The 24,883-nt window shown below is 42.4% G+C and overlaps 1 protein-coding gene across 7 annotated transcripts in view; it reads right to left on the reverse strand.

The window, feature by feature from the left end:
• Positions 1 to 24,883, reverse strand: part of LOC122568532 (teneurin-a) — a 699,158-nt gene that overhangs the window by 249,611 nt on the left and 424,664 nt on the right. The window contains exon 1 of one of the 7 annotated variants that reach the window (XM_043728383.1): positions 11,086 to 12,037. The exons of the other annotated variants lie outside the window; for them this stretch is intronic. Within the exon in view, the coding sequence (XP_043584318.1) occupies positions 11,086 to 11,125 (40 nt within the window). The 5' untranslated portion in view covers positions 11,126 to 12,037. Of the gene's footprint in view, positions 1 to 11,085; positions 12,038 to 24,883 lie in introns of those variants that run through there. 7 annotated transcript variants of the gene reach the window in all.

Consider the following 24,883-nt stretch of genomic DNA (forward strand, 5'->3'; position numbering starts at 1 on the left):
ATATCTTGTAAATCACATATTAAATAAATGTGAAACTATTTTGATATCAATTCCAAGTGTGATCTAAGTGTTCCTATACATTTATTTCGGCGATTGAGATCCACAATTCTCAACACTCATCTGTCGCTCATTTCTCTAACTGAATTTCTTCCATTGCGACAAGTTGAGAAAATGGGAAATAGCGAATATAACAGGAAGGCAGATAGTTAAAATAAATTCTCTCGTTGAAAACGTAGGGATGAAATTGAAGGAAGTTTATACGCTTTTGAAATAACTTTTAGAGAAATCCAGCACACTTTTCTTCTCTGATTATTGTCACAGAATCATCGATATTAAGTTTCACAAACATCGTTTCATTATTCAGCCGCTTCGCGGTGGCGCAAGCTCGGTAATAATCCACAGAGAGGCATTGCACCGATTCCTTTCCACTTCTGATCTCGTAGCCCAACAGCAACTGACAACCAGTAATCTCCGACTGTTCACAAAGGAACCGAGGCTTCCGCAAAGCCCGTTTGCAATAAGATCAACCGTATATCTCGATTTAGCCTGTCTGATCTTGTGGAGCGCTTGTGGCGCCCTTTCGCTACCACAAATAGTTTTACTTTCTGATAAAATGCCGCTCAGAATCTATCTATGCGACCAATACAATCACAGTAATCGTCTATAGAGATCCAATTAGCAAAAATTTAACCTGTCAATTTTTGCCACATCTATTTGCTCGGACGTGTCAAAAAATAGCTATACATGAATTTGGAAAATCGATCTAGCCAGTACAATTATTGCAACTCTTCTAACTCGATAAATTGTCATCGAAGAAACAAACACCATAAAGGTTTTAAAAGTTTCACATTATTCAAATTATTCGGCTGTATAGAATTGGACAGATTGGTCTCTGCCGGTAACAGTTAATTGAAACGATTCATCTCGCATCATATATCACAGAAGACGACCATTCAGAAAGAGAGCGAAACTTTCCTTTCTCTGTCAACAAACGTTTGCCCGTTTCGCACCCCTCTGTCGTGCACCAGCAAACGTACTCGTTGCCAATATCCTCAGGATCCTATCGGTTTGGCGACTAATGAATGTTTATTAGTACAGGATCTGGCGACGTATCGTTCCAGGCTCGAGACGGATCGATACGGGTCTAGACGTTTGTGCCTCGAAATAATTGATTCTAACCTGATACGAGATCCACAAGCTAAGGGATGAGACAGCTTGAAACTGTTCGTCGAGATACGCTTCCGTGATATTCCCGGAGACTACTTAAAGGAGACCGACTTCTGTGTGTTTCTTGATCGATGAGGAAAATAGCGATGGGACCTTCCGTTCTGAAATCACATTCAACTTGCTCAAACCTTGTCAAACTTCCAAAAGGAGGAACCTAACGAAACCTTGACATCAGCTATTTAATCTCGCGACACAAATTTCTTATTTTTAATACGTATTTTAATGTGTATTTCATATAGTTTCGCGAATTGTTGATAAATTGATTTGGTCGCAACCTTGTGAAGCCTCGTCGTACCTTTGCAAACCCAAAACTTAATTATCATCGTCCAGCAGATTTACATCATCTACGGTCATTCAATTTACCAAAATTTCTTATCCAGCTCGCAGATCGAAATGTCCAGCCGTGTAGTGAGGTTCACATCGTGTTCATACGTACATACGTTGTTACGTACGGTAGGTGTCCGCGTGCGTACACGTTCGCGCTTAGTACCCGCTATTAGGAGTAAAACCGGAAATAGAAGTGGCTGAACTTTAACTAGCTTCGCAGCGGAATGGTCTCGTTCTCTTCATCAACTCAAACTACGGGAATTAGCTTCTGGCCCCCGTCCAGATTACTTCTGTACGCTCTCTTCCGTCGCTCGCCCCGTCCCCATTTATCTCGTTCCTTCTTGCTTCCTCCGTTAAGAAACTTCTTCCTAATATGTTAATTATGAAAACGATAAGCGAATGATAATCAGCCGTGGTTATTTCGAACCGCTCGTCCTCTCTTCGACACTGTACCAATTTTCCCGTTATCGCCGTGCTGCAACGAGTCGGAAGTAGCTGTCGTTCCTCCTTCGTTCGTTAGGGCTAACTGCCGCTTGAGGCGTGATAGTGTTCTTGTCTTTTGGAATATCCTCCTGATTGAATCCTTCCATAATATGCGCTCTCCTTGCTTCTTGTCTGATTTTCTTTTTCTCTTTTTTTTTTTTTTTTGGAGCGTGGAGGATTTGGATGTAGCGTAAAATAGATCAAATAAGAGATAATATAGTAATCAGAAAATTCGGAATAAAATTCAGCTCTCTATAGGTAAATTGTATTATTTATGTTCATTCCTGTCTAATTCTGTTACTTATTGAACTCTTTCGTATATCATAGTTGATCAAATTTTAAGTCCAATATTTAATAGATCTCTCAGGAAAGATAAATATCTATTTCGGAGAAATTTACGTGTGAAGTTTTGCCAGGAATGCGAATGATCCAGAACGATCAGTGATGGAGTAGAACAAAGTGTACACCTTCCAATAGCTTTGAACGAGCTATTTGAATTGATTAAAAATGTAATACAGCTTCATTGTCGTCAACACACTACGTGTATCGAAAGTAACGCATATATCCACATCATTGTCATATTTGTCACCTACTCAAATTAGCAACGCCGACGTAATGACTCGTTACAATTACCAGCTGCCGCTTTTCAATTACATAATCGAGTTAATTAACCTACTGGCGTGTAATTAACGGTAAACCTGGCGCAACGTTCCTCGAAAGTAACGAAAGTTTCATGAATAGTAACGCTTATGGTGTGCCCCAAAAATCACGACGGTGGCGCCTGCATAAAGCACAAGCTATTCCAAAATCGAACAGGAACAAACGAGCCACACCGCACCGGAATAAAATATCATTAATGTAATGACTCGAGCGAGAAGTCGTTTAAACAACGTCCGTGCAAATGATGCGATTCGTTAATGCAGTCGCGAGCAACCGGTGAATTAGCGTCGGAGACAAACGATTATACGATTTAACGGGCCGGTTAACGCGTCGATATCGTTTTAATACGTTCACCATCCTCCGAATTATTTCCACCGATCGTCGATGTAACAGCGAAGAGCGCGATAAATGAGAAACGTAGATATACCGAGTGCCTAGTTTAATTATATCCGTCTCTAGAGTTAGTAATAATTAATTGGTAATAATTCTATGTATAGAAATGAATGTTGTGTAAAAAGAAAATAATCTACGTTATGTAATCTGTAGCCTCTAAATGGGAGATTGATCAAAACTCATCTCGTTGAATTTCTCTGCTTTTCAGCCTTCGAATGATACACCCTTAGTAACCATTTTCCAAAATGCTATAATACAGTTGCCGCATTAATGGTAGTAAACTCTAAAAGCTCCATTTAGATTACGCTCTATACCTATGTACAACCCTAACTTAACAAGCTCTATCACGTATTTCGATATTTCTATGAAACATATTCTCGCACTATTAAATATTATAACGATATATGTTATATACATAATTATGTTAAATTTGATATTTTAGATAAAAAGGAAAAAAAAAAAAACGATGGAACGACACGATAGAATTACAAGGAAAATTACTAGTGTAAGGATCGATATGCTGAATTTACTTTTAGGGCCGAACAGTGTGCATTACATATAGGAGGCAAATTCGCGTACGGCCGCGGATAAATTGCAACGAGCGTCCTCTGGTCGCGCCAGCTGCCGGCGAATCGCGCATTTGCGTCACGGTCGTCACGTAACTTGTTTTACATGGCCGCTTTTGTCCTGCATGAATCTTATTAGCGCCAACCCATTTTCCCAGGAATCGAGTTAAATGCAGTTTTACACATTAAACCGTTCCCGTTGCTTGTTCATCGTTCCCAACAAATAGGAAGGGCGAGTTCGTTACTTTCGCCGCCAGCTGTCGATCACTCGGAAATCATCGATTAATAATTAGCTATCGCTTGAAACGTTTACATACCACGCGACCCATGTTTCGTGTCAGTCGAGCTAAAGGTGATGTATTTGTAAGTTATTTTTTAAGAAGTTGATAATATTCTTAATACATGGAATTTGTTATTAGCGTTACTAAGCGAAGAATGATCTGCCATGAATAGTGCGCGTTGGTAATATTACTATGGAGAATGTTAGTTCGTAGTGGCAAGCATTTCGGAATTGTAATTCAGCGATACAGGGAATTCTGAAATAACGACGTGTACAATTATCTGTAGATCAGGTATACACGCGAAGATTAAATTTCGATCTATGCTGTTTCATGGAAACGCCACGATAGTGGTCAGTCTCTGATTCGTCGGACTAGTTAGCAAGTCATAATCTCACGGACAATTATCGTTGCTGCTTTACTGTGTATAGGTAGATTGTGATCTCGTTTAGAGCTAATCGAAATTAATTACTGCATTGAAAACAAATTCTTAAGTTCCCTATCTAGTTAACGGTGTAACGCATTACGAATCTCTAGCGCCACTTCAAATTACATTCCCTCTCACGAGTATCGTAATTCCGCGCAAACGGAATTAACACATTTTAAATACTTGGTACATCGTAGGACGAAACGTGCGAACGTACGACGAAGACACGACGACGCGACGGTAAAAATACGACGTGTATTTTTTTTTTTCTCGCCCCGCGGCATTGTTTCCACGGGGAAAGTGGTTTATATTTACCCCCGGGGAAGGATGACTTTTATAGGAGAAGCGGAATCCCATCAAGCGCATAATATAGCCGCCTATCGAGTTGGTCGGGAGCGGCGCGCAATCGACGCGCGAACAATACGCTCCGTACGGAGCGATATAATCGTTAAATATTTCGTTTCGCCGTTGTATAAATCGTATCCGTCAAAGCGTTATTTTTTTCCGCGCTATATCTTTTTTTCCTTCGTTTTTCATCCGTTCCTCTCTTTTTCTTTTTCGCTCTTTTCTCCTTTTTTTCATCTTTTTTTTTTGTTCGATCGAGGTTGGTTGTTGTTTTAATCCGAACTGTTAATCTCATAGATCGATCTCCGGCCGCGGCGGGTAATTCAATACGGCCGGGGCGAACAATTTTCATTCATCAGCGCGAATTCCATCAGCGAAGATATTCCAACGTTTGAAACACCGTGCTGAAAACGGGGTGAAAAAAAAAAAAAAAATTGTGCGAAGCGCGCTTTAGAGAAACGGGGCTTCGATATTTTCTAGCGATTTCCGCGTCCTCTTCGCTGGTGTCGCTCGCGCGCTCTCGATACTGAATTATATAGGTTAGACGGAGAAAGTTGCCAGCGAGTTTCTATTATATTTACCACTTTATTCGATGGCTGAAGGATTCTCGATTGTCGCTTGGTAACCTATATGAACGTTCGTGACGGGGTTTCTTCGGAAACGTTAATTGGGCGTTGTCGTGGAAACGGTCTTTCTGGAATTCATTCGACTTCATGCTGTGTTATAGTGCACTATTGTCGATTACGAATAATGTATTTTAGGTAGATCGTTTTTAATAGGCCAGATTATTCATATACTTTCTCAATAGAATTTTAATTAAAAGTCCATAAACTATATACATCGCACCTCATAGTTATATAAGTATTTTAATATAGGAGATTATGTATATCTACGCAACATTGTATTCATTGAAATAAATCTCAGGTGATTTTAATGTAGGACGTGTAGGATGCTAAAGAAATACTCGGCGGTGTTTAACAGTATATTCGTTAACACTTTGACTGCCACGCTGAAATCACATGTTTCGCTCAGGACGCCACGTGAGTATTTTTATTATTCACAGCATATAATGGCAAAATAATAAATTGATGATGTAAAACAACATTCTTCCCCAATGGACTGTTTATCTTATTGGTGGTCACGGGTGAGCACTATGGCGCCGTGGTAGCAGTTGATAGCGACATTTATAACAAGGCTTCGCTTATTTCAACAAACCATTTGCATTCGTTATTTCGACATAAGCAAAACGTCCAGAATATATTGTTGAAACTTGCAGAAGATATTAGTAAACGGTATTTGCTCATTCTATATATAATAGTAAGGTATGTTCGCACTTCTAACTTTAATTAAACGATTATAAAGCAGCATTTACGATTATTTTCTACGCTGTATTTATAATATTATTCGTAGATTATCCCTCAAACATATGGATGCAAACACAGTGCACCGTTAGATGAAAGATTTGTTCTCATTTTCTTTTTATCGACGTTATAATACAAATGTTTAATTGTTCAATGGGGCACTTTTTGTTTTAAAGTATCTTCCCGGTTATATTCAAAATGCCCTAACAGTCAATCTTCATTCAATTTTTACAATTGTAAGAAGTTCAAGCGATTCCCAATGACCACCGTGGCGTCACAGGAGAAACCGTGGCCCGTCATACATGACCAACGTGCTAGTCAAAGTGTTAAGAATTCTCGCTTTCGACTCTCCACCTACAACTCTCGTTTCCAACTGACGATTCTCACTTCTCGATCGCAACTCAACTGTTTTCTTGATCCGACTCGTTTCTTTTTGTCACCCCTCAATATTCCCACTACGCACGCGTTTGTTAGGCGTCTGCGACCGTAGCCACGTACGGCTTCTTCCAAAAATTCGGCGAAAGGATCGTAGGGACATCGATGGCTCATTAGGCTTGTCGGCACTTACGCTTCGGTGATCCTTGTTGGAAAGTTTTGTTGTCGAGTGCCGCTACAAATCCTTTTTATATCGAGATAATATCTCCGACGTTTGTTTGTTGCTAACTGCGATAATATTTATAATTTATAATAGTAATATTCTTGAGTATTCCAAGTATCCTCAACAGTTGCGACCTCGTGGGTAATCAGACGGACGTCTCGCGCTTTAATGTGTGTGCGCCTTATAAAAACTTCCGAGTGGGAAAACAAGGAAAGCGTGGAAAGAAACGATCCTAGATTCTCGCTGGATCCATGTAAATTTTGTAGTAAGAGAGGAAAGATGGGGGATGGAGCAGTCTCGCAGGATCGATAGAAACTTTGCTCGATTCATCGTGGTCCGCTTGCGCTACTATCGAAGGATAAACGGTAGTTTGTTCTACTTTTATCATGGCGGTAAGGAGAAACGCTTTCGACGGCGAATATTTCTAAAATCTTTATTACTGCTCATTGATAGTTAACATAAAATTATTTCCGTTTCAGATATCTTACTACTAAAAATAAAGATACTAGGCCGGTATACGTCATACTCAAGAATAACTGTTTGAAACCAATATCCTCTCCTGATCCAAATTAAATCAAACGAAATTCTAATCTAAGTAATCTCTGAACATAATTTTTCAAATTATTATCCACTATTATCTACCAATTTATAACTATTATCTGTAACAGCTTTTACGTATATATTACTATATTATTACATCGCCTATTTATTAGTACCCATATCATTTAATAATAACAGACACGGAAATTGAATAATATTCCATTACTACGTGACAATGTAGGTAATGCGATAGTGAACTTAAACGCGTTCATTACAAAATTAATTCACGCACACTTCGGTAATTCCCAGATGAGGAAAAACGACACTAGTGCCGCGACAGTCATCTCAATTCTCTCTGGTCCTCGATTAAACGCGAACGAACGAGATGGTTGCAATTTAAAGGGGACGATGATCACTTATGGAGACACTTGTTTGCGCCGAGGCGCGTTTCTGCACGACAAGAGCCCGCGGACTAAAGCCGAAACGAGGGATGACAGAGCACAATTGACGGCCACGGCGATAGCAATGCCCATTTTATCCCCAGGAGGATATAAATAAAACTCAAATTGAGCGAGGGTGCGCCATCGACGCGATGCGCTGCGTCTACAATGTATTTACGCAGCCAGCACTTCCACCCCGTAATTTCATTTTAGATAAAAATTCCGCAACCCTTCCCGACGTCGATATTTACATTTTTATCCGCCCGCTGATATTTTTGTTTACTCGCCTCGTCGTTTCCACTACAGTTCTGGTTTCCGTGGTAGATTTCACGGTTGCATCATGGCTTCATCACAGTCAAGTTTCTCATTCCCCTTTCCTTTCTTTTCTTTTCTTTTCTTTTTTTTTTTTTTGCTTCCGATGAGACTCGTCTAAGATATTTACATATCGCGATTTACTGTGTTCCTGAACATGGAGTTTACGATCAACGCATGATCCGTGATTGCTAAACCCTTCTGTCTTGTATTTGTAGATTTTCTCCTTATTCAGAATATTTGTAAAATAAAGAATTCGTTAAGAATTACCGTACAACCATTTAGAAAATTTCAGGCATTTTTTTTAATTCGTTGAAGCTACATCACCGAGCGATGGTTTATGGTATTGTAAATTAATTGAAAATAAAAGGAAACGAAATGTTGCGTTAACATTGTCCCTTAATGGTAGTGATCCCATGCATTCCACTGAAACCCTACAACCACACGCAATCAGTGAGAGAAAAAAGGCAAAAATGTTTCCCTCGGTCGAGAATCGTCGCATTAAATATGTATTACCTAGGCGTTGGTAAGTGGCGCGCAATTAATACTTTCGAATTCAATTAGCCAGGCGCGCATGAAGAATCTTCGAATAAAACTCGCGACCATTGCCGCAGAGACGTGGAGAAAACGTCGGCCGTGGTGAAAACGCAGTAAAAAACGTGGGCGAGCGCCACCCTAGCCTGGGCGGATTGCATTAATTCCATGCACGACACGTAACCCTAGCAATAAAGTGGCGTAATTGCCGATGCGTCCGTGCCCTTTGGGCGAGAAGAACACGAGCAGAAAAGCCCATTGGCGTCACGGCTACGAGAGGCGGAATGGAGGAAGGTGGCCTTACAAATCCAGCTCGACGCGCCCCACACGGAGCACGCAGACACGAAGCCGACTTATGCGAGCCACGTGCGCCATTCTAATTTGCTTACGAGCAGCGTGGCCTTAAAGCAGAATGCGTTACGGGGAACCCGTACGTGCGACGACCACCATGGCGCGAACAATGCGACGCTGTCCTGCTCGTTCTCCTTTTCTTATTGTTTCGCTGCTTCTAACCTGGACATGATCCATTCGGCCGACATTCTTTACGCGTCCGAATAAAGAAGTCAAGTGGCGTTCCGCGTGAATACGTCGTTTCACGGGGTCTGATCGTTTGGTGAATGTACACGGTGCGGTGGAGACAATTGGCAATGGACTGTTTGTATGGGTGGGATTTTTCGGAGGTTCGATTGATGTCACTGGGGGATCAATGGGGTACTGTGGATTTGGAGTAGGCTGATAAGGCCAGAGTTTGTAGATTACGTGGAGTGATCGAGGGGATGGTTACTTAAGTGGTTGTTGTTTAGTGAAGTAGGGTAAGATGCAGGGGTTAGGTGAGGACTCGTTAACTTGGTGAAAATATTTAATCGTTAAATATTTTTGTTACTCGTTGCACGAAATCTCATTGAGACTGCAATAAGATATTTTCTCGCGAATATCGTTTTGAACAAACTGCGAGGATAATTTGCATGTACTTGAACGAGAGCGCGAATCTTTTATCCTTCGATTGGAAAGCGAAATCGATGCGCTTGTCGCGGAAAAAGACGTTGCAAATTTTATTCCATTCCTTCATTTCGCCGCTATCGTATCCAGACCAATTTATATTCCGTCGGAGACTCGCGCGGAAAGCCTGAAGGACCTAATATAATCCTGGGTACAAGGGGTGGCCGGTACGCCTGGGATCTAACCTGCATACATTTTCCAAATAGGCGCGTTAATGTTAAGAATACCGCGCGCGTGTTTTTCCGCCGCGGAGGGGCGCAAGAAAAAAAATATAACCGTGACGAAAATATTAGGGGAGGTTCGTGTCTCGAGATCTACACCTCCCTTCTTGTAGTTTCGTTCCTATTCGGAAGCAATGCTGAGTTTTATTGAACAATGAACGGATTTATTTCATAAGTGATACTATTTTTTGTCTCTAACTTAATAATGGCGCAGTATATAGGGTGGCGTATCATCGAGCGTCGATCGGTGTCGCTTGAGGGATTAGTTCACAACATGGCAATATTCGTAGCAGAAACAGCGGCAACAACTACCGCAACGTCTATTAGCCCTATAGTTCACCGTTGCAAGCAGCTAAAACTACGACAATCGCATCGCCGAATTCCATTTACCGCGATACGTCTGGCGTGGCGTAACTCGGCAAATTAGATGACGTCGTAAGGTAATTTGAGCGGTCTCGAAGGAGCGGCTTTAATTCCGTGTAAATACGCGAACGAACAATTTACGGCTGGAACCCCGGGCCTGGATGAAATTTGCGATTTGACCGATAATTCTACGAAGTTACCCGACGTCCGGTATTTGCATTGTAAATCGGCGATGTCGCCGCGGCGTGGATCGCTTAAGGAGCCCAGCCCGACAAACTTTGTAATCGTATACAATTCTCCAGCTGGTGCTTTTTCCACCGAATAATTAGCAACGCTACCTATTTCGGTACTGGTGTTTCGATACAGCGTCCGTTGCTCTCCCGCATCACCTTTAACAGGTGCAGTTTTGGGTCAAAGTTAAAAGTGGACCCATTGACCTAACCTCGTCACGTACGATCGATCGTTCAACGACGATCATCGGGCAAATTACGAATTCGCTAACGATAGTAAATTATCTGTATGATTGGTTAATCATTTAGTTTGTAGAATTTTCTTATTGACTTTCATATTTTGTAAATGAAAGATGTGGTTTATGTTAGATACCGTGCCATTTTTCGTGAATTTTTAGGTTAAATTACAGTTGGGTGGAAAAATATATTATTTTGAAAAAAACTTTTTATTTAGCTTAGGATGCTGTTAAATATTTTCGAAACATAATTACGTATATTGGATTCTCTACTTGGATTTAGGCAATTTGTAGGTTAACGTAGAGATAAAATAAAGTTCTTCACAGAAAGAAAGAAATAAACATACAATGAAAACTTACAATGTAAACATTCAACCCAAACATAAAAATTGAAAAAAAAAGAAAAACGCAAATAAATTATCCTCGCCCGAAATAAACAACAAATTTTGCTAAATGCAACAATTCATCTTCTTTTTTACATTAAATTTAAAAGCATGGCTCGCAGGCAAACTGGTAAACATTAACCTAACCCAACTTCCACTTACCAACACGGTCTATGTCTTCTTGCGTATAGTAGTGATGCATCGTTGCTGCTGGGTCAGCTTGCGGTAGCAATTGAATCACTCGGGCGACAGTTTATGGCCGTACGATGATCATCACAACCAATACAGCGGTCACTTTACTCAGCTATTACTCACTTCCATCTCAAACAGTCGCGAGACCGCCCATTCGCCACTTCCTGCACCGTATATAGTTTCGTCCGTGTTTCCAAATCGTATCACTTTATCTAAATCCACGGAAGCCACGATTTTATCTCCCTCCCCCCAATACCAGACTCCAGGTTTGACAAACGAAGTCGAAACGAGTTGCCAGCTACGAAAGGCAAAAACGCGTAAACAAGTCACACGACGATCGCTGAACGAAACGACGGTCGTTTACCTTTCACCCTTCGTCCCATAGTTCAACGAAACGTAAGTCGGTCGTATGTAGACCAACGTAAATAATATTCTCGATGATACTCTGGATAAATCGGCGCCAGCTTATCTCGACACACCTTGTCCGCGCACGACGCGGCTAATTTTCGACGTGGCTGTCAAACCAACTGATCTATCGACGCGCGGCTCTTCGGCTGCTTTGCCGACGGCACTGTTTACGTGTACGCGCGGTTACACAGTCACACACAATGTATCAGAGCCGTGTTCGTGTTGTAAATCGCCAATACACTCGTGAGGTGCACTCGAACTTTCGCGCGAGGATTTCAAGTCGAACTTTAAGGTTATGATAGAAGTGAAAGCCTTAACGGGATGCTGTATACGTACGCAACACTCGGCGACCAGGTGGCGGTTGCTCGCGTGGTCGGGCCGGCGGGCTGTGTAATCAGGATGAAGAGAGAAGGAGATAAACTGAGAAAACGGACGAAACGTCAACCGGCGAATCGATCGACGCGATGGAAATTTTCTTGGCGACACGACGATATCAACAACAATCGAAACACGGGCCAAAACGACAGGTCCAACAACATTGTGGTGGAAAACGCTGGTCCGCGACGCGAGTCTGCGCAGTAGGCTGATCGCGCGGCAGCCACGCTACGCAGCCAGTGGCGACGGTGGCGCCATCACAATCGTCGCGCCAGCGTCGACACGCAGTACACCCCCGCAACATCCTGCTGCTGCCTACTGCCACCTACAACCCCCCAAAATCTACGGTCCTCATCGTACGCGTTGCAAACGTTCACCAGCCTACAACCGCCGCCACCGTTGCCGCCGCTCGTTCTCCCATCCGCCCCCGACCCACCGTCGCTCGCTGCGGTATCGATTGGCCCAGTTGTCCCTCGTCAGAACGCCGCGGCCGCTCCAACATTCGTACCGTCGTGTTTTCTTCATTTTCGTCTTTCTTATTTCGCATTGCCTTTTTCCTGTTCCGATTTGTTACTTACATTTGGATGATTTTGAAGAAGAGATGTATAATTGAGGGAAGCGTGTTTTAGATCAGGCTCAGATGCATGCTTTCGTGTTTCCTACGTCTTTCCTACGTCTCTCTCATGTAGCTTATTTTCCCTACGTCGATTCATTAATTCGACTTAAACGATTTTAAAGAGAGATAGAACGAACATGATTGAACCAGGTGAATTTTTAGATTAGATTCGATTAGATGTATATCAGGGTGATGCGAGTGAGAATTAGTCTGATATGTTGAAAAAATGGGATTGGAAGTTATAAAATGCGATCTCTTAAAAACTGAATAAATTTTTTTAACTTTCGCTATCGACCTCGATCTCCATACCAATGTCTTTCTGTTTGTTTTTTATCGAAAAATTACTACCTTTATCCACCTCAAACAAATGTTTGGAAACTGACAATGAATTTAACTTTGGACCTCTGAACTAATTGGATCAATGAAGACGAAAGGCTTCTTCAAAATTAGATCTTTAATAATAAACGAATTTCTTATAATAAACGAACGATCAATTCATAGCAACTAGTTCGTAGCGACTCTTTTAACAAAAGGCGTCGGAGCTTTGTGAGATCGGCAAAGACGAATCAATTGCACGATCTGCATGCTTCTCAGACTGCGATCCTCACTCGAGGACATCTCAAACAACTTGCTCACGGAAGGACAATTACCAAACTATAGGATCCGGACTGTAGACGGTTGTTACACAATTCGGAATACTGCAAGAACTTTCGATCATGCCCGGCAATCCACCGGGCGATATTGCATCCCGCTAGAGGAAGCTACTTCGAACGTTCACGCTGATACGCAGCCTCTGAAAGCTCAACTTCCTCGGGAATACGACACTTCTTCGTCTTTATCGCCGATAAAACACTCTTCTACAATTTGGCCAAACGTATCCAAACCGGGCCTTTCTTTACTAACTTTCGTAATGTACAGGCTGTTCACGAATTCATGGTCTCGATACATCGAGTCTATAGTATTTATTGAGTACTTATTGAGATGGCTGGCAAAGTAATGACAATCGCGACAAAACAATACTTTCTAAAATTATACTATTGTAAAAAAAAACATGATAGGCGAAGATGAATTTTTAATATCTTCTTCCATTAAGAAAAGAAGAGACATCAGAGTGTGTAGTATACTATCTATTACATTAAAGTCGTTAAAATAATTAAATCATAAAGTTGTGGACCTTGCAGCAAAGGCTATTTTTACACAATTCATTTCAGTGCTCAACCAAAACTCGATTATATAAATTTCATTTATCGAAGTTCTGTTTTGTACTGAAGGAAGCTTCCATCAAAAATACCTTTGTCGGTGCATTTTATTTAAGACACACACATACACACACACACACACACACACACACACACACACACACACACACACTCTCTTTCTTATCTCCTCGTAGAAAAAAATCTTCACATATCAAGATTCTTCCAATGTCAACGATAAAATAAAGGCGAAGCGCCATAGAATTTTGGAAGAAAATTCCGGAATTCCAGGGGAAACTAGTCCTTAGGCTTCTTCTGTTGATCTGAACGAGGGTGGATCGTTCGCCGGGAAACACGGGGTATACGGGGCAATGGTAGCCAGTGCGATCGTGACCGGGGAGAACCAGAAAACAGGAGGGCGCATAAACGACAAAGGAGGGCAGGCATTATTACGTGCCAGGGCTGAATGCATGACAATGCCAAGCGAGATTCTCGTTCCTCGTTCGTTTCCACCGATTCCAAGCATCGAGTTCTCTCTCTGTTCTTCGGCTTTGTCCCCTTGGTCGGTGGGAGTCTCGCGGGTGCGGCCCAAGCACCGTCATGGGACCGCCATCGCTTCCACAATGCTACGCTAACAAGGTCAGCAATTAATGAATCGCTGGAAACGCGTCGCCATAAAAATGCGACTATTCTATGGGGACTCTACGCATATGTATGGCACGGGGTGACTAGAAATCGACTTCCAAGTTCACGTGGCCCTTTAAATTTCGAAAAGAGAAGAGAACGAAAGAATAAAATTGCGTATAGAACAGAGCAGTATTTTCTTATATATAATAATATAAATCTAACATAAATTGTCTATGTGCTGAATAGTCCAATTAGTAGATATTGAAAAAAAATGTATATATAAAAATTGATGTACACTTCTGTAGATGGTATCAAAAATACTTCTATACTTTATGGAAAACGAAGCTCTCCCTACATAACAATTACTGCTGCAAAGGTTCGCTATAGCTGGAGTCATAAATTAAAAAAAAAAAAAAAAAAAGGAAAGAAAAAAAGAAGAGGTAAAAAAAAGAAGTAAAAATAATACTACTATATCTATGCATATGGTAATATCCACGTTTTTTAGCTCGCTAACGGACTTTTCACGTGTCAATAACTCTATCGTTGCGCGAAAAGAAATCGTACACGCGTTTCAAAGTTTTTCTGTTTCGCGTAGCGCAGCCCTCTCACTGACGCGCGTCCTCTTTATGAAAACTCGCGGCCATTCTCGTCCGACTGCCGCGGTAACGGATGAACTATTTTCCCGTGAATATTTCGGAACTATCAAAAAATATCCTTTGAGGTAAGCATCGCTGGAGAGGCCCGCCGGTGGTTTGCATTCGCCTACTGTGAAAATGGAACTCTTCAAAAATTGAGCGCAACACGTTCCAGATTCAGCCGGCTGATATTTCTATTCAGTTGCAATAAAAAATGCCTCTCTTCTTTCGCGTTCCTCGTTACAAAACAAATAAAAAAAAAAAAAGCAAAAGAGGAAGAAAAGGAAAGAAATGAGAGAAAAGGGAGGAAATCCTTGTACTTACAAGGAAACGGTAATATCGATGAGGTAGATAAAGAAACGTAGTTTCATCGAAGAATCCATGGCTGTTATTACTCGTTGGTTTTTCAATTTCTCGAAGTTTCCTCGGTTTTGCTTTATTCGTCTCTTATTAATATCAATATTAATATAGAGACAAATATTACAGGGGATTTCACACGCGTTATAGAAACCAAAATGTTTTCTATTTGTACGCTCGCCACTGTATAAAAATTGTCTGAATCGTGTGAGACAGCTTTGCAACCTTTTCAACTCCAATTCAAACCGCAACGAAATAGATGAAACACAAACAGCACAGCGAACAATGTTTTATACGTTACAGATCGGTTGCAGATAAAAAGACCAGGGCTGTAACAGCGTGGACGTTTGACGTCAGTACGGCGAAATGGTTGGAAAATAGCGAAAGTAAAACGGCGGTCATTCATCGTCGCCTACCGCGATTTTTTAGCGCGCTGGAAATTCGCACTTTTATGATTTCGTTTAAATTACACGGAAACCGGGTCCCCGTTCGACTGGAAACATTACTTTGGAAAATTGACCGCGCACCGGCAAGGGATGAAAGAGGAAAGAACAGGAGGGGTGCACGAGTGTTATTTCCATAAATGTCCCCAATGCATAGAATTCGAACGTGAAACGGTAAAACCTCCACCTCGAGGAAATCGATTCTTCGTTTCTGAATTTTTTAACGTGGTTTTAATTTTCGGGGTTTCACCTAGAAGCTACAGTTTTTATATAATTCCTCGTTTAGATCTTTTTTCTTTTCAATGATTAATAGAACGAGTGGTTCGTATGTGCTTTAAGCTGAATTATATATTTGTACGAATTATTTGTGTTGATCCTTTCGACAACTTGAATTAATAATTTTTTCGTGGCGTGCAGAGAAAGTTGATTATATTCGTAAGAATTTAACGTTTGTCACTTTCAATTCGCTTAACTGAATTATCTGAACGCGAAAGTGAAAAGTGAACAGGAAAAATTATAGAAATACGGAAGACAAGGACGTAGTCCGGTATCTTACGGTAATCCAACACCTTAATTAGCACACGGTCACAGTCATAATCTAAAGGAGTTGAAAAATCAAGCGACAGAATCGTGGAATGCCATCTACGCGGATGCAAGGTCATCAGCGCGTATAATTCGGTGTTTAACGTAAACGTTAGCGCATTCCTTCGACGCCCTAATGCTTGCAACGATACGTAGCCCGTGAAAGTAAACCACTGCCGCGACGGATTCCTCGCCTTGCACCGGGAGCCACTAATTACAAGGGACCCGGTAAATTACGTAACTTTCACAAGGCTCTACGTTCTAATTTGCCTCGATCGTTAAAAGTGTCTTCGCCCTCCAGTTTATGCATATTCATCGGCCAATTTCCTTCCTTTCTTTTCTTCCCTTACCTCTCTTTCTCTCTCTCTCTTTCTCTCTTCCTCTTCTTTTCTTTCGAATCGTTTCTCTCCTTTTAACGAGTCGGCGAATCCGAATGAACACCACTTGATTTATTCCATTCGGAACCATCGGCCAGACCGTCCCCTAATCATCGTTTTGTAAATTAATGGTGGGCAACGTCGCGTCGCTTCGCGGTTGATCGTGGCGTCGCGGCGCGGATATAATGCACCTATGCGGCATCTCCAATTAACGCGGATGACATCGCTGCATTCCGATAGATACGAACAAACGTGCATGCATACGAGAGAAAAAGAGATAGAGATAGATAGATAGATAAATAGATAAAGAGAAAGAGAGAGAGAGAGAGAGAGGGAGGGAGAGAGAGAGCGGCAGCATTTCTCGTTATTATACAACGTATAACGAGAGGCTATAATTACCTTCGTATATACGGTGCACTTCGTTATCTACGACTCACCGCTGCTAATTATCTCCGCGACTTTTGATACTTGTTCTTTTTTTGCTGTTTTTCCTTTTTTTTCACGGATATTTTTACGGGGGAGATCTAATGACGAGTATATAGGAAGGTGTGGAGGGTGCGAGAAATAGGGTTTTATGGTTTTTGTGGGATGGGTGTCGCGGGTCTCTTGCAAAGTTTATGGACGGTTTATTCATCGTATAACGATCCGTACAGTAAATTCTAATCTTCGAAGTAGAGCGTATTGGATTCTGCGGGTTTATTGGGCAAGGGTGAATAAAAGAAATTAAAGGGGGAGAGGAAGAAGAATGAAAGGAGATGGGTGGAAAGTGTAAGGGGAATGGAGTAAACACGGAACGGAGGAAGAAGAGAAACGGAAAGAAAGTTAAAGGAAAGTACGATGAAAGTTCCAAAATACATCGTTGCTTATGGCGTCGCATCAAGCGTGGGATTAACTGAAGTGAAAAAGCTATTACAGAAGGACGTTCCGGCGTTTTCAACCTGAAGCATCAAAAAAACAAAAAAAAATTCATCCCCCATTTTTAAAACGCCCGACCAGCTTATGAAGGTTTTCTCAACGTTTTGAAGAATCTTCATGCTCGTGAAAGCATCTCGATCGATGGAATACCAGCTACGACAGGGAAACTTCATTCGGAACCACAACTCCTCTGGAAGAAGAGTCCATCGAACAATCGTAACCTGGGAACCGGTTCGGTACCTAATTCGTGTTACACGGTTCGCAAAAACCGGTAACAGAATTCCACCTGGCAGTGACGCGTTGGAAATCAAATTGGCCCGGCCAGGGTCACGCGACCTCCGCCGACCGGCGAAAGCAAAAAGAAAGAGACAGAGAAAGCGAGCCATCCAGAGCGAGCTGATTAAATCAACGAATCGAAACTTCACGGCAAGTCGCGGTCATTCAATTTCCCCTGGACTCTCCAAGGCTTTCGTCGATGCAGCCGTAACCTGCCGGGAGCTACTGGCCCAGCGAAAAGTTCTCTTTGATCGTGGATTGCATCGGCCAAGATGAAACGGGACGCAGAATAGAACCTACTAAAACAGCGAAAGAGAAAGAAGCTGAAGCGGCAGAACTAGAGAACCGAACTAGAGGAACGAGGAGAACGGAACAGAGTTCGCGAACAGAGAAGCAACCAATGGAGAGTGCAGCACAGAGTGAACACGGTAGAGTAGAAAGGGAAGGGTAGACGAAAAGACAGCGGAGCTCGACGTGCCGCGAGGACTCGCAGCGTGAACGAGAACGAGAACGAGAACGAGAACGAGAGGAAGAGTTGGTTGGTAGGAGGAGAAGAGTTACGGGAGCGCATCCACCGAATCACAAATGAGTTGCGAGACTCGATTAAGCATCTTCCGGATGCATTATTAAGGGTACCGGCTAAAGGGGAGAGGAGTGGCGAGAGAGTGGACTCGTCCAGAGGGTTGGATACGTCGACGTCAGCTAACTTGGGGGGTGGGCGAGCAACTAATGGGTTGTAGCCGGTATGTGCAGCGGATTATACGTCCTCGGTCAAGCCGGTACAAGCCATCGTACGCGGAGAAGCTCCAGAGAAAGAGAGAGAGAGAGAGAGAGAGAGAACTCGATAGAGCGAGAGAACGTGAATGTGACGAAAGAGCAGGATATCGTTCGAACTATCTGTGCAGGCTTAACCTGCAGACTTTATGAACGGACCAGTGTCTAGTTCAAGGGAGATAAGAGCCAACCAGCTGCGTGGTGTCTTCGTACCTTCGTTCGTTGAAGTAGGAGATGCGGCCTTGCGAGTCTGTTCTCGTTTCCGTTTTAGGAAAATGCGAAATCCGGTGGATGCTTCCGTAGACACGCGGCCGTCGCTGGGGGTACATTCCATGCACAGCTTTCCAACGATTAACGGTAGATTTCGTGATGGGGATTTTGAATTTAGGTGGGTAGGATGGGGGCCTGTTAATATTCAAACGGTCATCCTCACGAGGTGGAAGTGGAGGATGTAAAGAATTAACGGCTAGGTTATCGTAATTTTGTCGTCGTTTGGGAATGGCACGGCTGAATTAATACGAGTTGCGAAGGATTTTAATGGGTTCTGTGAAATGGGAAGCAGTTGGTTGAGAGGATGGTCGGTAGAATAGCGTAATGTGCTGTTAACCAGAGGTTTAATCGCGCGCAGTTTCTTCGAAACTTCCACATCTTTTCATACAGTGCCTCCCATGCTGACTGATTTTAATCAGAGCTCGATACCATACGTAAGTTGTATTGAAAATGTTAAAAAATAAACGTTGATACAAAGGGATTCCCAAAAGTAAATTAGTACGTTCAAAACAACGGTGATTCACATGATGAATTGGTCCATCCTTCTCACGCAATAAATTAAATACGTTCCAATTTATACAACTCGATATAAAATGCTCAATTTAAGCGCTTGTTTGCGTAGATCAATCGACAATTGAACACCAATTTAGGTTACCTACCAATTTCATTTGAAAATCTCCGGGAATTAATTCGTACAATTAATCAACTTCTACAAATTTCCAATTACTATCAGCAAACTGAAAGTTAATCGAGGAATAAAGAATTCATTGCCGTTGTTAAACGTACTCCATAATCATCAGGAGAATGTATTCCTCCATAGAAAGTTGTTCAACAAACCCATAAAAATAAACTCACTAGATGGCAAAATTGAAGATGACAAGAAGTAAAATCGATCTCCGTCGTTGTCACGTCGTCTACAAATTTGAAATAGCGAAAAATTTTTATGGTTTCGTAAGAACCGTCACATGTTACCTTCTCCCCTTGTTATCGAGTCATGTGTCCTGCAGGATTTATAAATATTATATTTATAAGACTACAAAGATGAGAACTTTTCCAATTTAATTTGGGATATCGAAGTTTATGACATACCGTGCCCTATCGAAAGGCGTCCAGCTATGTAATATTAAAGGAAATTTCCCTTTGGAAACCTCGTACAATTATTCTAGCATTCCTTCTACTTCCTAAAACAATTTGCAGATTTCTTTTTTTAAAGCGCCGTTATCTACCTGGTCGCGTTCTCTTGTATCTCTTAATTAAACGTCGCCTTCTATCTTTCTAATTAAATTCGATCCGTTTGCAGTTTCTTCCGTTGCAACGACAATTTCAGCTTTGCAAAAATTCAGAATTCGATGGGAAGCAAATCTGGGTCATAGAAGAATTGGCAATCCTGTATGATGCGCTATTTTGCAAAAAATTGCTAAAATTTAAAAGTCAAATTTCTATCGCTTGTTGATTATCAATGCAACTGTTACAGAGCCCATAAGCTGATACGTAAGCTCCATATATATGTACATATCGTCCATACATACGTAATAAGGTTTGTTTTCAACGTTTGCTAAGTTACATCAAGATCACGCGATACGTTTACGAGATATTCAAATGGCTGGATACATTCCGCACATCGTATTGCACGTTCAACACATATAAAAACACATATACTTTATACTTAGACCGTCCGATCTACGCTATCTTCGCGTAAGTATCCATAACCGAGGTGACAGGGTCAGCCTTGACGGGCAGGAGGTGACTGTGAGGGCTACTTCACGCGGGATTTCAATTTCATAGCGCGCCAGAACGTCATTCGATCCTTATTCCCGTTTATAAACGCGAAAGGCGTTGCGATAAAAGTTACCAGGCTGTCCAACCTCGAGAAAATGGCAGAGTCATGGCCACTGATGAAACGAGTACGTAGAAAACGTGATGCGAGAGTCGAACTCTGGCGGGTGAGTGGATACTTTGAGAGCTTTTCAATTTGAGACGTTGCCTAACATTTTACATATATTTACGTAGAGTGTTATTAAATTAGAGAATTGAATAGAGTATCGATTTAGATTGCTACAGACGATAAAAAATAGGATAATAGACCTACGCAGATTGCGAATGAATACTAATCTAAATGAATAACTTTGCATTTCCTATCTGTTCATGTTTAAACATATCACGGGCATAAACAAAAGATAATACTGAATATAAAATAGAATTTGGTTGATAAATCAGCATGGACAAGCGACAAATAACGAAGTTGCTTAAAAAATCAGTTAACGGGAATATTATTTAAATCCGTGATGGCAATAACGGGAATATCGCGTGAATGATTACGCCGCGCCGGCTGAGTGGGGGATCACCGCGGAGCAATGGGCAGCGTTACTATCGCAGCCGACGCTACCACCAGTGGCATCAGCAACGCCATCAACGCCACCACCACCATAGCCAGCATCCCCATCGCGACGACCGCCGCCACCACTGGCAGCGTGGCCGGCGGATAACCTCCGTTTGTAATATTATTTCAGGTATGTGTACGCACGCACGCAGACCTATGCTGATACGATGAACAGCTACATATTATGCGCGTACGCATAGACACGTGGAGCAACGCTGGTGTTCGGTCTGTCGCCGCACATGTTGGTTGCCTGAATGCACGCGAGCCACCGGTAGCGCAATCGAACGGTATAAAAGGAGATAGCGGTCCGAATATCTGCGAAACGCTCTGAAACGGCGATGCTTTTATTCGCGTGCGCTCGCCATCACCGGCAAATAGCTTTTGCATAGTTATCTCGGTTCTCTGATATCTGTCGCCGTTCAAATGTACCGCGTCATTAGTGGCGGCCCAAGCGCTGCGCGCGCACCTGCAACGCTCTGTGTCACGCTGATATGCTCTCGACGCTTGTTTACGTTTTCCCCAGCGTAGCTTGCGGCTACGTCGTTACGGTTCGCTCGATGCACAGCCCATTTCCGATGCGACCCCCGATTACTCTTCGGGAATGGACTTGACGGAGAATACTACGAAAGTTTATTTTGTAACTCGCGTGGATTTGTTGATGGGCGCCTCGCGAGGTTTGCATGCCTATAATTGGTGTCTAATGGACCGTGGCTTGATTCAGGCGATAGGTTGTATCGTACAGTGTTTGATTAGGTTAGAAGGGAATAAGAATCTTAGGGATGTAAGATACGACTCGATCTATTTCCTACTGGAAATTCTTTTACGAACGATTTCTTGTAATAGCGAATATGCGCGAAAATAGAGTATACATCAGTTTATGCGTACAGCGATAAGAAATAGAGAGGCTATAGTAACACTTTGTAGTAAGTAAATTGGGTCAAAGACACAGGAGTAATTTAGACAATTAGGATATTACTTTGTATGTACCTTGGAAATCAAATTGCCAGTTATACACATTTATCAATCTCGGTAGACGTTTAATCTTATTGCAACGAGTACTTCTAACTCGTAGTATCCAAAATCTACACACTAAAACGTGGAAAAACTTATCTGAATCTTCACAGAAGCCAGCGATCCTCATCCTCTGACTCGGATCCAGTACGAAGGGACACGAGGAAAACGGTAACGACGTTTCGGACACCGAACTGCCCTGATGTTATCGTCCGCGAGAATTGGTTTGCGCCCTGTCCTTTATACTGTTTAATATCGACGCATGTTATTCGGGTCCGATCGGCCGATAACGATATTCCATCGACGAGAGCGTACGCCTTGGGTGTTCGAAAAAACGTTGAAAGAATGGGTTCGAGGGGTAACGGGAAGCGTCACGTGCGCGAGATCTTGATCGTGTCGCCTCGTCGACGTGTCGGGACACGTGTTATTCGTGCTGACAGTTGCGCAGCGGAGATGGCCCTCGGATTACGCCGCCGTGAGGATAAATCCTCGAATGGGGCGCGCGACTTCTGGCTGCCCACGTCGATCCGAACACGGCTGAGCAGATATGCTCGTGAAACGCGAACTGACACGCAGATCGAGTCGATCTTCCTCCTCTAGTTATGTGGATGTGCGCAACACATTCGTCGGGAAAGATGAAAGTTAGCCGGGGAAGATGTGGGTGGATCATGATGTAACGTGTTTTTGGCTTTGAATGGAGTCGAGCTGGATTTCGTCGTCGTCGTTACACAGTTGGTTCTGATGCTTCCTACGTATCGTCGGTGTAGATACAAATTGTTATTTATCGACGGTACTAATCGCGAATATTTTCGTATTATGGTAGAGCTTTAGTTATTTGAAGCCATCAGGCTACAAATAATTCGCGTAACAAGAATGTTCAAATAAATAAGATAAATGAGGTTTCACTGTAACTGCATTTTTTCAAGCTACGAAATCACGAACGAAGAATTATGAATTGCGAGAGCAATAGGTTGCAAGCAGACATCTTCAACAAATGTAGTAACATATACTCGACACATGTTCGACACTTGCCAAGGAAATCTGCCTAAACTTCCATACGTGACAGCAGGCGCGATAATCGAGCAGATCTACGAGGAAGAAGCGATCGCGTCAGCGCACCAACGTACAGAGCCATAGACCGAGATGGTGTCGGTGCAATTTGGAAGAACGTAGACGCGTTCGCCATAACCGTGCCGGATGCGTCCGGCCATATGGTATATGCACGATTAAGCTGGGGTAGCTAACCGTTCTTTCACCTTTGAAAAAACATTTCGGACAACGTTGTCGTTTTCCAAAATACATTTTTCAATAGCAAAGTCGTCGTCTTATGTTACAAAAGTGTCATGAATTCCTCTAATCCTTATTCTTCCCGACAAAAGAGAAATAGATTTTTCTAGCTATGTTCATAGAAATTTGCAGCTTATCATTATCACTATCATTATCGCTCAAGCGTATTTCATCTTAAAAATTGGCTATGCTCTAATTCAAGGACACCAACGTCTCTCGAGTCGATGTTCCACGAACTCTAAAATATCCCTCGATTCATCCGCAGGGACACGAATGGAGGATGGTAATGTTCCATGGATGCGACGATCCATCCCCAAGGTCGTCCCTGAAACCATGCAGAGCGTCATACAAACGTACGGAGAGGAAAGTGACATGGACCGGCTGACTCTTCGTTGACCTCATCCTTTCCGGTTTCATCTGCCCTGCTCCCTCTGTCCCCTTTGACGGCGTGTATCCCCATAGCTGGCGGACCCCGAAGATCAATACACGCACTACGCTCTCCACCTCGCATGACTTCGTACGGATTCTTCATTCAGCGTCGACTGTTTTGTATTCCACAGGCCTTCGGAACGCTGTTTTCTTGGTCATTTATCGTGCGTTATACTCGTCGCCATGAATATCTAATAGATTCGCCCATTCCGTCCTGTTACGTTCCATTACTTTTTGCATTGTTATTCATAGATTATATCGGCAAGCTGTTGCTATGCGTTCCCATCGCAGTCGTTTCGTTAACGCGTATGTGCTTTTTGTCATCGACTTTGTTTTTAAACGAGAAAATCGTCATTTCTCTGTGAAACATTTTTGCGATAACATCGACATTGAATGTGAGCAGAAAACGAAAGAGTGATTACCGAGATTACGTAATTGACACTTAAGATCGTTACACGATGTTATCAAGAAACTATCATTAGGATTCCACGTTTGGCGACGAAACAGGACATAAAAATTTGATCGTATACGTAGAAAATTATTTTTACAGTTAACGTTAGTGCAAAGATCGGAATGTAGGAAATAAATCTAACGTATCTTTAACGACGTATCAAAATTGCACAGGGAATAACATTCCCTCAAATTGTATCAGAGACCCGGTTCAAACTAGAAAGGAAGCAACGTTTCGTCAGGTTCGAGCAAGATCCACGAAGCGTTCCCGGTTTTCCTTTTACATTCGATCCGTTAGCAAACGTATTTTCCGTGGGACAGTCGGGGAAACGGCGCGAGAAGGAAAGACAGAATTATGGA

Source organism: Bombus pyrosoma, linkage group LG6, assembly GCF_014825855.1.
Source record: "Bombus pyrosoma isolate SC7728 linkage group LG6, ASM1482585v1, whole genome shotgun sequence".
Taxonomy (NCBI): Eukaryota; Metazoa; Arthropoda; class Insecta; order Hymenoptera; family Apidae; genus Bombus; species Bombus pyrosoma.